Consider the following 16,860-nt stretch of genomic DNA (forward strand, 5'->3'; position numbering starts at 1 on the left):
GAAACAAGGAGTCAGTAGATATTATGGATTCCTGAAAACCAGAGAAACCTAGGCCCTGTATTTCAGGGGTGGGAAGAAACCCCGGGTAGGTTTGCCAAGATCTTCTAGCAGTGTGGCCTTGTGCTTCACTTCCTGGGTAAGGCCAGGAGAGATCAAGACTACAAAATAAAAATAGTTGTGTGGTGTCTATAAGGATTTTGAGCTTTAGGCCTCCCCGCATAGTCTCTCTCAGCTCAGGGTATCATAGGAGTATAAGAATATGTTAGACAAAGACAACATCACAGAGATAAACAGTCCCCAGCATATGATAGGAGCTGCAGAATATTTCCCATGTATACGAATGGTATATGACACTCTCAGAGAGTAAGACCCCAAAAGGGTTTTGTAGTAATGAATGACGCTTAACTCAACAGCTACCTGGTTGGACAGACATTGGTAAACCAGAGATGACATGAATGCCAGAATGGATATAGTATACTCAACAGTTATCACCCATTCTGATGTTTTGACACTAAGGTCCCATAACTTAAGACACAACCCCAAAGAAAGGGTCGTAAGGAGAACTCCATACTGCTGAAGATTGAGTTTTAACCACTCAATGGATTGGGAAGTTGAAATAGAATTTATAAATTGAGTTACAGAGAAAAACAAAACATATTTCCTGTATACCTGAATTCATCAGATAATATCCATACCTGATGAACGACCAGCAGCAGAGAGTACGTGATAAATGCTGAGTATTCCAAACAAATATATCTATTCAAAACATGGGACACATGGCTCTTACCAATTGAAAACCACAGTGGTCTTACCTCAAGGCAAGAGTGACATCATGTGAGAAATGACTTCTGGCACTTTGATGGGTATCAGATATAAAGAGAACTGGGTATTTGAGGAGAAAAAAGAGGAACTCCTTACATTCAACATTCTTCTCTCTGCAGAATGAAATCTGCCACTAATGAGGTGTCATTCCACATCATTTCTTTTTCTTATCTCTGTCCCTCTTATTCAAACACTTCTCTTTTCTCCCTTATTGTTTATTTCCACTACTCCCTTCTTCCTCATTTTCTTCCTTCTCCTTTCTTATGTTCCTTTCTTCATCTACTTATTAACCTCTCTATTTCCTTCCACCTACCTCTCATGCTCTTCCATCCTATGTCTCTTCTTCCTTCTACATTCTACTTCCTTATTCTCTTTCCTCCTACTTTTTCTATTTCAACTTAATATCTATTCTTTGTCTATTCTCTTATTTCTCCATATCTTCATTATTCCATTTACTTGCAACTGCTATTTTCATTCATCTTTTCTCTTATCCCTGTTTTCTTCTTTCCTTCTTCCATCTATTCCTCTTCCTCCCCTCTTTTCAACTTTTCTTTCTCCATTTCTTCCTCTTTTCATGCTCCCTTCTAACAATATGATTGTAGAATAGAGTGGAATTAAAGTATACTTAAAATGGTAGAGTCAACAGAAGTAGGTGATAGATTAGATTTGTGAATGAGGGAGAGGAAACATTATGAATAACTAAAATATAAAGAGAAACTACTAAATAAGATTTTTAAAGGTACTTGTAAAAAAGCAATAAACATTCTTAATGGTGAAATGGTAATCATTTCAGGAAAAAGGAAAGGATGTTCCTTATTGAGATTATTACCCAAAATTGTTCCTTGTGTTTTAGCAAATCATATAAGACAATAAGTGCTGTATATATTGTAAAATAAGAGATCAAGTTATCTTTCTTACAGTGTGATTGTACATTAGAAATTCCAATAGTTGTACTTTTTTGAAAACACCAGAATTGAGGACTTCTACTTCCAGCAGGAAGGGGTAAATGGCATAGATGTACTTTCCCCTGGGCATTATATATAAACCAAACACGAGAAGACCTTGAAAGTTATAGATAAGATGGCATACTCTCCAGGGAACTTGCATTCCAAGGAATAACATGGTGGTGAGTTCCCTGGGTTTTCTTTTGGCCTCATATAGCCCAGATCACCTCCTGAAGAAGCTTGCAAACTGGAAACACCAAAGGACATAGACCAAAAAAAAAAAAAAAAAAAAAAGAAAACCTCAACATACCTCTGTTCTTTCCATATCTAAAAGACAAAGACAGCACAACAAGACAAAAAAAATTAGACAATAACTTCTCTACTCTAGCTAAATATTAGAGGGAGAACTGTGGCCCTATCCCTGCCAGCAAAATCCAATTTACAGACCCTATACTTCCACCCTTGCCAGCCTGTAATGGGGTCTCTAATCTTCTGACACAGTGTCAGAGAAGGGCAAATGGGGAGTGGGAATAGCCCAGTCACCACAATGCCAGAAACCATGTGGGGAGCTTCGATCTCCATCCCTAAAGATGATAATGAGATGCTCCTGCCCCTAGCCAATGAAGACATGTCAAAAAAAAAAAAAAGGCCTAGTGGAAAATCACCACCCAGCACTAAAAATGATAGACATTTACCATGTAATTAGGTACCCAGGTCTCTTGCAGTCAGACTGATACTAGTAAAACTTTAATATGGAGCTGGAACTTAGCCCTCAATAACAAAGAGCCCCTTGCTCTCAGGTGTCAATGGAGGCTGAGTGGGAATGTGGACTTCCACCCACATGTGATAAAAGAGAAGATTTAAACAAAATTCAGATCCTCATAGCATATTATGCAAAATATCTAGGTTCAATTGAAAATGACTCGTTATATTAAGAACTATGATAATCACAACTTGAATGAGAAAAGACAGTCAATACACACCAACACCAAGAGGACACAGAAATTAGAATCATCTAAAAAGGATTTTAAATAGCCATCCTAAAAGTGTTTCAATGTGCAGTTTGAGCATTCTTAGAACTAAAGGAAAAATAGAAACTCTTTAACAAAGAAACAAAATCTTCCAGGGTGCCTGGGTGGCTCAGTCGGTTAAGCATCCGACTTCGGCTCAGGTCATGATCTCATGGTTCGTGAATTTGAGCCCCGTGTCGGGCTCTGTGCTGACAGCTCAGAGCCTGGAGCCTGCTTTGGATTCTGTGTCACCCTCTCTCTCTGCCCCTCCACTACTCATGCTCTGTCTCTCTCTCTCTCTCAAAAATAAATAAAAATGTTTAATAATTTTAAAACAAAGGAAACAAAATCTTCCAAAGAAATAGAAGATATAATGAAGAATCAAAAAGAAATTTAAGAACTGAAAAATCCTGGGCGCCTGGGTGACTCAGTTAAATGTCTGACTTTGGCTCAGGTCATGATCTCACTGCTCATGGGTTTGAGCGCCATATCAGTCTCTGTGCTCACAGCTCAGAGTCTGGAGCCTGCTTCAAATTCTGTGTCTCCCTCTGTCTCTGTTCCTCCCCCACTCATGCTTGCTTTCTCTCTCAAAAATAAATAAACATAAAAAAGAACTGAAAAATCCAATAAATGAACTTTTTAAAAACCTCAGTAGATTACTTCAACAGCAGAACAATATAATGTAAGAATGAATCAATGAACTCTAAGATAGAGCACATTAATGGCTGCTAAGGGTTAAGGATAGTGGAAGGAAGGATGATGAGTGTGAGTGTAAAGGGGTAGTACAGGGAAATCTGTGGGGGTGGAATAGTTCTGTATCTTGACTGCTGTGGTGATTACTATAGAAACTTCCACATGTGATAGAATTAGACATGTATATCATACCAATGCCAATTTCTTGAATTTGATATTGTATTATAGTTATAACTGTGCCCATTGGGGAAAGTGGCTGAAGGGGTACTCTTTACTATCTTTGCAATTTCTTGTGAATCTATCATTATTTCAAAAAGTTAAAAAAAATAGAGTAGAATTGATAAAATAATTTGTTAAGAGCATCTGGTCCAGCCGTATTTCAAAAATCATGCCATGAGTATTAGCTGGTGGCTCCCATTACTGCTACCACTGACACTGGATACTAGATGCTGCCCTTGACCCTGCTACCAATGCCGCTCCTAGAAACTGGATTTTCTTGTGACTACAGATATGGCATTGAATTCCATCATTGCATCTTTGAATCACTCCTTACAGACTAAGTGTTAGGTTGGAGTTGTGACTATTTATGCAGTAAAAGAATTGACTCCACAGGTGTGTGGGGTATACAAACCCTGGCATTCCAAAACAAAATTGTCTGTACATTCCAAATAAAGGTCTGGCTCTTGACAAGCTCCTGGGGCATAAACCTCTAAGTTTGTAATATCCTGCCTGATTAGACTTTTTGTTCACCTGGGGCTTGGGCCACACCAGATAGTTTACGTTAACAATGTAATTTATAGTGGGCCTTGGCCCTTGTGGTATTATATATTGGCTTGTGACCTTGTGGTACCTCTGCACAGGCTGGAGACTGAGTAACTAAGGTCAGCCATACAAGTGTCCCATGCCTACCTGACCCCCGCCCCCTTAAAATCCCAGCTCAGGCAAACTTCCCTGGTTGCCACATACCTCACTGGGAGATTTGAGCATGGGCCATACAACTCCACTGAGAAAAGACAACTGGAATCTTATGCCTGGTTTCTCATGGAGTCTTTCCTGTGCACTTTTTAGTTTTGTTGATTTAAAATCAGTATCCTTTCACTGTAATAAATAAATAAAATTTTCAAGACCCTACCACAGTGGTAAATCCTACACCACGTTCTCTTGGCTGTTGAGAGAATGGGAAAAAGTGAATATCTGGCCTTTATGTTGAACTGTTATGTAATATAAATTATATACATAGTATTTCCTTACTAAAATGTGAAAAAATAATTGAAATATATCTAGTCCTAAGGGTTTTCAATAATAATCTGTAAGGCTGTATAAAGAAGTCCAAAAAATAAGACAGACAATACAAAATAAATAGGTAAAAGACTTGCACAGTTACTTTACAAAAGAAATCTAATCAGTCCACTAATATATGAATATGTGTTTCACTGCTTACATGAGAAATGTAAATTAAAACCAGAGGAGATACCAATAAAATACACATCACATTGGCAAAAAGTTGGAAAAGTCTTCATATTACCAAGCACTGTAGAGTATGCCAGTCTTTCTCCCAGGCATCTGGTCACAGGAATGAAAAACATTAAACATAAAATACAAGAATATATATAACAAATATCTAATTGCAATGTTTGTATGTATGTGCCCCTGAAACTTGAAACTAGAATGACCATCAGTGGGGAAATGGTTGACTACATTGGAATACATCCCTGTCATGGAATATTATGCAGCAATGTAAAAGAATGAATTTGGTAGATTAGCATTAACTAATAAAATAACTCTGATGCATTTAAAGTGTATATGGTCTTAATTTTGTAAAACAGTAAAAAATGACTTTTTGACCATGGAAAAATATAAAAATGGCTGTTAAAATGTATGTTTGGCAGATGAAGGTAGAGGTGAAAGGAATGGGAGGCAATAAGCAAAAGAATGCAATTTAAAACATTTATAGCATACATATAATCCCATTTATGTAAATATATACGCATGGAGTGTTACATGAAAAGGTAGCATCAAAATCTTAATAGCAGTTATCTCAGGGTGGTGCCATTGGGAGTGATGTTTACTTAATTTCTAAAATATTTGAGTAATGTTTAAATTTTTAATGACAAATATGCATTATTTGTATAATGAGGAAAAGTAAGTGAATTCATCACAGGAAAGAAAAAAAAATGCCTCTCAGGTTTCTTGCTTGAGCAACAGGGTGGATGGTGGGATTTATTCATTCATTAACAAACATTTTTTAGCATACAAAATATACCAGTTATCATTGTAGATACAGGGGATACAGCAACGAATAAAACAAAAATTCATCTCCCTAAAAGGCTTTTATTCTAATTGGGGGAGTGGCATGACTAAAGGAGAAACACACTGTGTTTGAGGAAGAGGATATATGCAAAGGAATCAGTTTGAGACCTGTTCAATTTGAAAATATTACGGGTTATCCAATTGCAGAAGTGAGGCAGACAGTTGGATTATGGATCTAGAATTCATAGGCCAAGTCAAGACTGGAGATACAGATACAGAAGCAGATAGCATTCAAAATGGTGTTTCAGACCTTCTTTCCTGAGTCTGATCACGTACCACTGCAGACACTTTACAGAGGAAGTGCTGAGAAAAAACAGGCAGCTGACAGGGGAGGTTGCTATGCAACAGATGAGGAAAGTCATCCAGCCAGGCAGAATTGATGTTGGCCTTTGGGGACCAAATGCTGCCATCCTTTCTAGCATTAGCTTTCTTTCATATGCAGACTCCTGGCTGGAGCTGATGCCAGAACAAATGTGAAATGTACAAAGATCTGCCTTGGATTTTTGGAAAGTTATCAGTTCAATTTGAGTCATTTCACATCTGTATATGATTTTCTGACTCTCCAGTCATCGGAAGCATAGCAACATGTGTGTCCTTGGGTCGGACTCCAGTCAGTGCTATTTGTGCTTCCCATTTTGCATGTTGAGAAGCTGGCTCAGAGAAGTGGAATGACCTGAGCAGGCTCACACAGCTATGGATAGAATGGCACAGCAGTCCATCCCAGGAATTGAGGACCCAAGCCTGGAAGGAACCAGGGTAAACATTTACTCTGAATCCAGGCTTGCCATGGGTCAGGCACACAAATGCCTGATTGTCCTGGCCGCTCCAGTGGGCACCAGCAAGACCTCATGGGCAGTGTGTTTGTGCCACTCACAGGGAGAGGCCTGACAGAGTAGGGAGTGAATCCTGAAGAACAATCCCCACACCTGGATGGAACCACATAGAGGGGGTGGGGACTAAGGGTCTCTACCTGTGTTCTGTGTGCAGAGCATGAGCTTAAGTCTTGGAGAACACAAACCTTGCTTCTTTGGGGCAGGTGTTGACAGGGCAGGGAGTGTGTGTGTGTGTGTGTGTGTGTGTGTGTGTGTGAAAGAGAGAGAGAGAGAGAAATCTGTCACTCAACCTGAAGAGGGGAGGGTGCCTCAGTTCCCAGGCCAAAACTAGTGGAACGTGGGTTTTGGAGTCAAGAAGGCCCTGGCCCGCGTTTTGCATTTTCTGTTTATTGGCTCTATAGCCTTGTCTAGTTTATACAGTGTATCTGTGCTTTAGCTTCCTGACCTATAAAATAGGGATGCTGACACCCACCTCCCAGGGCTGCTGTGAGAAGACAAGCCCCAGCACAGACTGTACTGTGATGTTGAAGCTGTGCCCTTCCCTCCCCATCTCACTAGCACACAAGATAAGCGCATGGTTGGAGCTGCACAAAGTGCTGGAAAGAATCCAATGTTTAGGAGTCTGGGATCTGTTGAGGGGGATCATATAGATTTGTGTGTCAGGTGCAGACTTGTTCTATCTCCAACAGTGTATTCTCTCTGTCTGTTCCTTTTCCTGGGTCCCAAAGTAGGTATGCTTAGCAGGAGCCTAGCACTTGTTGCAGTTAGAGACCCCACACAGACACCTCCTTAACAGTGACCTAAGTGGTGCTAGGCAAGGGGGTGGCGATGCATGCCGACCCGACGGGAGGGGCCATAAGAGGGAAGGGATAGAATGGAGACGCATTGCGGAAAAGGTTGGGGGCCGGTGTGGGGCAAGGGGTGGGACCTAAAGGCGCCGCGCATCTGTTTGGGGGAGGGGATATTGAGGAAAGAGGTGGGACCCTGGTATACTGTCGACCTGGTTGGTGGTGGGGTGGTGTGTTGGCAAAGGGGCGGGATTGCTTGCCACTGCACATGCGCACCGTGATGTTCAGGACGAAGCTTTTGTTGGGGAAGCGGGCGGGACTTTTATTTGCTCGGTCAGTTCTTGCGCATGCGCACAACTATCTGAGGCGGTGGGTGGTATATTAGGCGGAGAGGCGGGGTCTTCTTAGCTGCCGCGCTGGCATTTTCTCCTGGACAAGGAGAGGGTGCGGCTGCCGAGAGCCGATCACTGCAATCCCGATCCTCTGAGTCGTGAAGAAGGGAGGCAACGAGGGGGTTGGGGTTGGGGCCTGAGGCAAGGTGAGAATTAGCCCCCAGACAGGGCATCTGCCCCCTGGTGCGGGCCCCCCATTTTTCATTTCGATCCCTTTACCCCGGATTCTGATCCCCCTTCCACTCCCCGAACCCCGATTCACACCCCTTACCCGACCCTCCTTTACTCAGAACCTCTGTTTGCTCTCCGAACCCCTCCCATCGTTAAAAATCTCCACAGATTTCTCGACCTCAATCTGTACTGTCATACGATTCCTCCTGATTCGAAACCTCCATTCAATTTTACCATATGCGAGTCCTAACCCATTCCCCTTGGATTCAGAACTGTTACTGGTTTTCCGAACCCTGATTTGAAGCTTCTTTCCGGCAGTAGCTTCTCAGGATTCAGAACCACCATCCTGACACCCATTCACTTTTCCCACCCCGATCCAGCCCGTTCCCCTCACATTCAGCGCCTCATTCACCCCCACAGTCAACCCCCAGACACCCCCCCCCCCAGTTCGGTCCTTCGTATTTGCCCTCTGTAGTATAACGCCCAGCTCCCTCCCCCCCCCCCCCCCCCCCCCCCCCCCCGCCCAGGCTCTGCTCTTGCCAGAGGGACAGGAGCCATGGCTCAGAAAATGGACTGTGGTGCGGGCCTCCTCGGCTTCCAGGTGAGATCTCCGCTCCCCACCCCACCATTTCCCTAGCCGACAGTTCCCTGGGGCCCCTTTGGCTGGATCTGATTTTTACCTCTTCGTGCCTAGACTCCGTCGTCTTTCAAATTCCCATGGTTTATTGAGGGGGGGGAGGGGCATCCCTTTTCAGCCCTCAGTCCCTGCTTAGAGAAAGGGGAGACCCTGTTAGTAGTCAGGGCAATCTGCCCAGAGAATGCGGGTTGGGTAAGGAACCATTTTTTTTCCACAGTCCTGACGCTTGTAGAGCAGTCTGCCACCCCCTCCCCCAACCTCCTGAGGCCACTCTCCGTCTGTCTTGCTTTACCCATCCCTGCGACCGACCCCCCTTATTCTCAACTCCTGGAGGCGGCACCCTTGCTCTGCCTCACCTCTTGTCCTGAGCTGCTCCTGAGCTGCCGCACACCGCATTGCTCTGCTGTAACCTCCTCCATCACCCCCCACCGCCCCCTTCATTCCATTTCGACCCCACTCCTCATTCTGCCCCACCCCTCATTTAGTCCGTGCCCCACTCCATCCCTGCCACACGTTTTGTTACCACTTCGCCTCCCATCGCCCCTTGCTGGTGGTCTGGATCTGTGCCTCCCCCTTTTTGCACCATCCTCCTGCCTGTACCTCCCCTGCATTGCTCCCCCTACCCTCCCGCTTCAAATTTAATTTTCCCCCCTGTATTTGCAGGCTGAGGCCTCCGTAGAAGACAGCACCTTGCTTATGCAGACCCTGATGGAGGCCATCCAGATTTCAGAGGCTCCACCTACCAACCAGGCCACAGCAGCTGGGCCGAATGCTAGTCCCCAGAGTTCACAGCCCCCAACAGCCAGTGAGATGGCTGACATTCAGGTTTTAGCGGCTGCCGCTAGGCCCAAAACAGCCTTTAAGGCTCAGAATGCCACCACAAAAGGCCCAAATGGTGCCTATGATTTCTCTCAGGCTCTTAATGCCAAGGACATGCCCAATGCACCGACTAAGGCAGCCTTTAAGTCCCAGAATGCTGCTCCTAAGGGCCCAAATGCTGCCTATGATTTTTCCCAGGCAGCAACCACCAGTGAGTTAACTGCTAACAAGTCTGAGATGGCCTTTAAGGCCCAGAGTGCCACTACTAAAGTGGGCCAAAATAACACCTACAGTTTCTCTCAGTCTCTCAGTGCCAGTGAGGTGGCCAACACTCAGCCTAAGACAGCCTTTAAGGCTTGGAATGACACCACTAAGGCCCCAACGGTTGATACCCAGATCCAGAATATTAACCAAGCCAAGATGGCCACTTCCCAGACTGAAGTAGAGACCAACCCAGGTATCCCTGAATCTGATGGTGCAGCTGCACAGACATCAGCAGATGGTTCCCAGGCTCAGAATCTGGAGTCCAGGACTATAATTCGGGGCAAGAGGACCCGCAAGGTGAGATCCCTCCTAGCTCCACTTTGCTTTGGGCTCTCTCCTTTCTTCTCTGAGGTTGTTCATTTGTTCTAAACAAAACAAAACATATGTATATAATGGCCTGTATTCAGCTAGGTTGTAGGGGATAACAAGATAAATGTGATCATTTCTGCTCTCTGAATATCCACAGACTGATAGGGAGATGAGACATGGACACATAATATATGCACCCCGCATGTAATTCAGCTTAACACTTTTCGTAGTAGCCACCATGTGTTAGGGTTGAGCTGGGCACATTCACACAGGTTATCTCATTAAATCTTCAAGATAATACCAGGTAGGGATCATAGTCTCAGTTTTACAGAGAAGGAAACTAAGTCCCAGAGAGGTGAAGTGACTTGAGTGATTTGTCCAGGGTGGTACAAGCAGAGCCAGTGGTGGACATAGGAAGAGGAGAAGCCTCAGGCCCCACCCTTGGGTTGCTCCTGGCCTGGTTCAGAGATGAAACTCCTGCCTGGAAGACAGTGAAAGACAAGCCCAGGACTCAGGGTGACCATTGGCTAGTGGGTCAGGCTGTCACTACAGGTGAGGGTTTTAGGAGACCTTCCTGGAATAGATAGGGTGAGGCCACAGAAATAGCTGGTGACCCTGGACTTTCCTTCTCTCTGATGATGCAGATTAATAACTTGAATGTGGATGAGAACAGCAGTGGGGATCAGAGACGGGCCCCACTGACTGCAGGGACATGGAGGTCTGCACCGGTTCCAGTTACCACTCAGAACCCACCTGGCGCACCCCCCAATGTGCTCTGGCAGACCCCATTGGCCTGGCAGAACCCTTCAGGCTGGCAAAACCAGCCAGCCCGGCAGACCCCACCAGCACGTCAGAGCCCCCCAGCTAGGCAGACCCCACCAGCCTGGCAAAACCCAGTTGCTTGGCAGAACCCAGTGATCTGGCCGAACCCAGTGATCTGGCAGAACCCAGTGATCTGGCCAAACCCCATTGTCTGGCCTGGTCCGGTTGTCTGGCCGAACCCACTAGCCTGGCAGAATCCACCTGGGTGGCAGACCCCACCTGGATGGCAGACCCCACCAGGTTGGCAGGGTCCTCCAGATTGGCAAGGCCCTCCTGACTGGCCGCTACCACCCGACTGGCCTCTACCACCTGATTGGCCACTTCCCACTGACTGGCCACTCCCACCTGACTGGATCCCCACTGATTGGCCAGTCCCACCTGACTGGCAGAACCTACGACCCTCACCAAACCTGCGACCCTCTCCCAACTCACGTGCCTCACAGAACCTGGGTGCCTCACAGCCCCGAGATGTGGCCCTTCTTCAGGAAAGAGTAAGAACTATTATCCCTAGTCACTTTTCCCTCTCTTCCTCTTGTCTTTGTCATGCATCTGTAATATAATCAAGTTTTCTATAAATATCTTAGTAACTTTAATGATTTCCTTTTCCCCTCCCAGGCAAATAAGTTGGTCAAGTACCTGATGCTTAAAGATTATACCAAGGTGCCCATCAAGCGCTCAGGTAGGCACCCAGTGCCCTCCCCCGGCACCCTGCCCTTCCCCTCACCGCATGCTCTGTGGACATCCCTTTGCTTATAGTCCCCTTCCCTTGAATCCCCTCTTTCCATGGCTGATTCTTCTTGTTTCATCCTTGAGGGCCCTGATTATTTTCCCTTTGGTAGGGCTGGCAAAGGGGTTGTAGCTCTGTGGCGCCTGCTCAGCTCAGGTACTCTCTTCTCCTACAGAAATGTTGAGGGATATCATCCGTGAATACACTGATGTTTATCCAGAAATCATTGAACGTGCATGCTTTGTCCTGGAGAAGGTGAGAAGGCAGCCCTGAGGAATAGGAATAATGAGGGAAGGTCTTGATATCAACGATTCGTGGGATTCCTACTGGGCATTTAGGGCTGAAGTATCACAGGGAGGTGAGCAAGTGAGTGTGGGTAGCTTATGCTAGATTTTGTAATTTCATAGTCTGTTTTCTTGTCCCTGTAGAAATTTGGGATTCAGCTGAAGGAGATTGACAAAGAAGAACACCTGTATATTCTCATCAGTACCCCGGAGTCCTTGGCTGGCATACTGGGAACGTAAGATGGGAAGAGAGATGGAACATTGCCTTTATCAGTGCTTTTTTTCTGGGAGTGTCAAGTAGGTCAGGGTCCAAGATTCAGGGTCACATACCAGGTCATGGTCAGAACTGGGGTAGAATTATCCCCTTGCTGAGGAATGCTGGGTAAGCTATATGGTTAAGCTACCTGGGGTGTCTCATACAGATGGCTGCTGAAAATATAACTTTCTGTACTCTGTTAGGACCAAAGACACACCCAAGCTGGGTCTCCTCTTGGTGATATTGGGCGTCATCTTCATGAATGGCAACCGTGCCAGTGAAGGTGAGTGGCTGGATCTGCAGCTGGGGGTTGGCTACAGCCTGATTTTCATGCTCATTTTCCGTCCCTTGTCTCCCCTTGCCTCCCATTGCAGCTGTCCTCTGGGAGGCACTACGCAAGATGGGACTGCGTCCTGGGTATGATTGGGCTCTCTCATCTCTTGCCTGTTTATATCATCCTTTGGCAACAGAGGATGGTCCCAGGATTGCATCAGCCTAGTGGTCTAGGGGGATTGGTTTGGGGAAGTACAGAGCCCAAGGATGTGACCTGGGTGGATGGGGAAATCGTCCTGAACTCTATGCTTCTTCTGTCATCTCTGACCTCTGTGCTTGAAAGCTCTTTTCTTTTCTTTGGGCAATCTCGTAGTCTCTGATTATGGGTTTCTTTTTTCTATTATCAGGGTGAGACATCCTCTCCTTGGAGATCTGAGGAAACTTCTTACTTACGAGTTTGTAAAGCAAAAGTAAGTGATGTCTAAGGGCCTTTGTTTGGTCCTCATGAGTTCTGTGTGCTGGTCAGCCTCAGACAGTCCTTCCTGTGCTCATTTCTTACACTATACCTATACATATACATAGAAAAACACACATGTACTTGGAAGTGTTGATTGAGTGGACTGCTCATGGTTGGATTTTTCTGCAGTATAATTATCTTGCATGTGAAACCTGTCCAGTATACCCACAGTAGACATTTCCAAGGCTGAGGTTTACACCCCACTGTAATCATTGCAATGGGCCAACTATGACTTAATAACAATATTACAAGAATGTGGAGCTAGAGCTGTGATGGAAAAGGTGAGATTAAGCATTGTCCTTTCTATGACCCTATATAAGCCACCCTGAAGTTCTAGGTGATTACTTAATGTAGAAGCACTGGTACAGGAATTTGAAGGTCTGACTATTAGAATATAATTATGCTAGGTTTAGGAATGAGTCTGAGGGGACTTGCTACCTGAAATTGGGGGTGTCAAAATATAGTATTATTCATTGTTGGACTACCATTCTTGCCCGGGTGGAAACAAAGACCTTTCTGCTCTAAGGTACCTGGATTACAGACGAGTGCCCAACAGCAACCCTCCTGAGTATGAGTTCCTCTGGGGCCTCCGTTCCTACCATGAAACTAGCAAGATGAAAGTGCTGAGATTCATTGCAGAGGTAATAGAGGAATTTCTCTAGAGCTGATAGGTCAAGGGATGAGGTATGACTGGCTGGGAAGGGTCCAGAGCAGGAATGAGACCTTAGATATCACACATGGTAGTGCTGCATTACTGGTGGCATTTATTGTCGTTGTTATGTAAACAGCAGCACAAAGTAGGGCACTGAATAAATAGTAGGTACTTCATAAATATTAACTCATACAATTAGGGATTTTTTAATTTATTTTCTGTTCCTCATCTCAGGTTCAAAAGAGAGATCCTCGTGACTGGACTGCACAGTTCATGGAAGCTGCAGATGAGGCATTGGATGCTCTAGACGCTGCTGCAGCTGAGGCTGAGGCCCGGGCTGAGGCGAGAACCCGCATGGGGATTGGAGATGAGGCCGTATCTGGGCCCTGGAGCTGGGATGACATTGAGTTTGAGCTGCTGACCTGGGATGAGGAAGGAGATTTTGGCGATCCCTGGTCTAGAATCCCATTTACCTTCTGGGCCAGATACCACCAGAATGCCCGCTCCAGGTTTCCTCAGACCTTCGCTGGCCCCATTATTGGCCCTAGTGGTACAGCCAGTGCCAACTTCGCTGCCAACTTTGGTGCCATTGGTTTCTTCTGGGTTGAGTGAGATGTTGGGTAGGTATATCACTTTGTATTGGGCAGTTAGGGTCATTGGTAGATACAGGATCCATGGGAATGTATTTATGTATACCATCTGGGAGTCTTAGGAAACCCATGGTGGGAAGATGAAGAAAGTATAGGGAAACACTATTTGGTGTTTATATTACTATTTGATATATATCATTGATTTTATTTTTTTTCTTTCTTATGTCCACAGATATTGCTAATCAGTTGCAATAGTCTTTCCCCTGAGTGAGGCTGAAGCCTCAGATTCCTTCTAAACACAGCTATCTAGAGAGCCACATCCTGTTGACTGAAAGTGGCATGCAAGATAAATTTATTTGCTGTTCCTTGTCTGTTGCTTTTATCCCCCTTGTGTGCTGTCAAGTTTTGGTATCAGAAATAAACATTGAAACTGCAAAATGAATGAGATGTGCTCTCTGTTTTTCCCATGTTTGAGGAGTGATCAACTTGTTTATATGGGAGAGATAGGGCCTCAGTGCTAGCCTCAGGGGCAGATTAGCTTTCAACTGATAAAAATATGGGTAGACCCTGCTTATGGATTAGGAAACAAAGGAGGGAGTAATGAACACAGTGTTAATCAAGAACTACTATGGTCTACTTTATAAGTAATACTTAAGTGAATTATATGTGATAGACATGCTGCTAGGTGTCCTAGGGTGACATTAAAAGAGATGAAATAATGGGAGAGGGTGTAGGTGGTCAGACAGTTGCAATTAAGAAGACAAAAGAGGTAGAACTCCAGGTAATGACAAGGTCCAGAGAGGGTGGTTGAAGGGGAGGGAAAATAACTGTTCCTGGAGATGATGTTCCTGGGATTCCAGGTTGTTGGTTGTATTAACCATGTGGAAAGTGAAATAGCTCCAGGATGGGGGCAGGAGTAGGAGCAGAGAACACTGTGATCCAGGTACCTGAGTTCTCCTATGTGAGTAGGAAGATATCATACCCTTAGCCACATTGCCTATAAAGAGGTGGATTCATAAGGCACCCCCTCCTCATCTCTGGATATGCTTCCCAGGAACCTGTCCCTCTAGAAAGTCCTCCCAGTCTCCCATCTCCAAAGGATCAGGGCCTCATCACAGAGACAAGTTCTTATGGATAATAATGGAGGCCTCACATTGGCCTCTTCTCCCCTCCTGCAGGGAGAAAGAGGAAACTTTGTTGCTTAGAGAATAAGAATTGAGAAAGACAAGGCCTTGTGAGAGCTAGCCTTCCTTTTGGTGTGACTGTGAACAAGAACCTGGCTTGAGCTGCTGAGGTCTTTGCTGGAAGCAGAGCTCTCAGTGAGGGTGAAATTAGGCCTCGGCCATAACTTCCTCAGAGGCCTGGTGGTACCTACGCATGTGGGCAAGGGCAGAAACAGGAGCTATCAGGGTAGAAAACAAGAGCAAAGGCAATTTAGCCTCCTGGGAAGGGCTCAGTAGTGGGTAGGGACAGTGTCCAGGGCTTCCTCAGGTTCTCCGGAGATGTCCACATTCTGGGGAGAGCCCAGGATTAATAGGAAGGAGCCAACACTATGGAGACCCAGCCCCTCCCCTGCCTCTTGTCCTCACTGCCAGGCTCCACTCAGCCAGGCCTGGATCCTGACCCTTTTCTCAGGCAATACTTGGGAATTTCAGCATAAGGTCTTTTGGGTAAGGGTTGCTCTAGCCCTGTATCTCTATGTCACCTCAGGCCTGGGCCACGGTTCCTACATTTTTGGGTGCTGGTTATTCTACCTGTTGATATGAAACACCCAAACTCTGTGGGATTGAGGAGGCATTTCTGCGCAGGTGGGTGATTTCACCACGTGCCAGCATATGCCATGGAATCCCTCACCTACCTCAGGTTTTTCCCGTTGTGTGTTTACAGTTTCCATATTCAGGTAGATGGAATCCACTTTGCAGCCTCAGAAAAGAACCAATCCATCCACAAGCCCCCAAGGTAGGCACAGGTCTTTCCTGAGGTGTCATTCACTCCCATACCCATCACCACCCATACCCCCAGCTCCACGCTGTGTGCAGATTGTGACTGGGCTGTAGGGAGGGGAATGTAGACCAGCTGTGTAATGTGTGGGGAAGACATCAGGTCTAAGAAGAGCCAACTGGTGTCCTCCCACCTGCCCCTAGTAGTTTCAAAGTTCTCTGAGCCTCAGTTGCTCAACTGGGAATGGGAAGGACATGAGAACAGGTGATCTCTGGGGCCTCCCCCAACTCTTGTGATTTGTGAGGCAGCAATCTAGTCTATACAATAATGATGGAGCCCTGTGGATCTTCTAAGCTGTGTTAAGTGCTGAGTGGTGGAAGAGTCTTGGGACAATCAGTCCCAGGTAAAGTTTAGGGAACAATGTGGTTATGGCAACACTAGAGGTGTGGAAGGTCACAAGGAAATTCTGGAAGTCTGAAGAGAGGAAGGGTTGGATCATTGGAGCCTGGGGATAGCAGAAGAGGCCCAATATCTGTGGAAACCCCCTTAGCTCCATCCCTGTGGATTACACATCCTACTCGGGGCTTCAGTGCACTGTCTGCCCTGTTCACACCACAGAAGAGATTTGATTCTGTCCCTCCCCTGCTCATGAAATTTTGGTACAATTTGGACAGTTGACAAAATCTACTGAATAATGTCTCCAAATTAAATAACAGTATTATATCAATGTTAGTGGTCTGATTTTGATTATTGTACTGTTTTCTGAAAGAGAATACCTTTGTAACTTACACTCAAAATATTTTAAA

The 16,860-nt window shown here is 45.4% G+C and overlaps 1 protein-coding gene across 4 annotated transcripts in view; it reads left to right on the forward strand.

The window, feature by feature from the left end:
• MAGED1 (MAGE family member D1) overlaps positions 1–14,555 on the forward strand; it is a 54,550-nt gene extending 39,995 nt beyond the window's left edge. Inside the window, exons 1-13 of one of the 4 annotated variants that reach the window (XM_011291724.4) lie at positions 7,782–7,938; positions 8,491–8,564; positions 9,264–9,980; positions 10,637–11,305; positions 11,430–11,493; positions 11,717–11,796; positions 11,970–12,061; positions 12,285–12,364; positions 12,456–12,498; positions 12,762–12,824; positions 13,398–13,512; positions 13,758–14,143; positions 14,346–14,555. In XM_011291724.4, coding sequence (XP_011290026.3) covers positions 8,520–8,564; positions 9,264–9,980; positions 10,637–11,305; positions 11,430–11,493; positions 11,717–11,796; positions 11,970–12,061; positions 12,285–12,364; positions 12,456–12,498; positions 12,762–12,824; positions 13,398–13,512; positions 13,758–14,135 — 2,346 coding nt within the window. In that variant the 5' untranslated portion in view covers positions 7,782–7,938; positions 8,491–8,519 and the 3' untranslated portion in view covers positions 14,136–14,143; positions 14,346–14,555. Of the gene's footprint in view, positions 1–7,781; positions 7,939–8,490; positions 8,565–9,263; positions 9,981–10,636; positions 11,306–11,429; positions 11,494–11,716; positions 11,797–11,969; positions 12,062–12,284; positions 12,365–12,455; positions 12,499–12,761; positions 12,825–13,397; positions 13,513–13,757; positions 14,144–14,345 lie in introns of those variants that run through there. The other 3 variants (XM_045051276.1, XM_045051277.1, XM_045051278.1) reach the window with 3 other exon arrangements.
• The last annotated feature ends 2,305 nt before the right edge of the window (positions 14,556–16,860 follow it).

Source organism: Felis catus, chromosome X, assembly GCF_018350175.1.
Source record: "Felis catus isolate Fca126 chromosome X, F.catus_Fca126_mat1.0, whole genome shotgun sequence".
NCBI lineage: Eukaryota > Metazoa > Chordata > Mammalia > Carnivora > Felidae > Felis > Felis catus.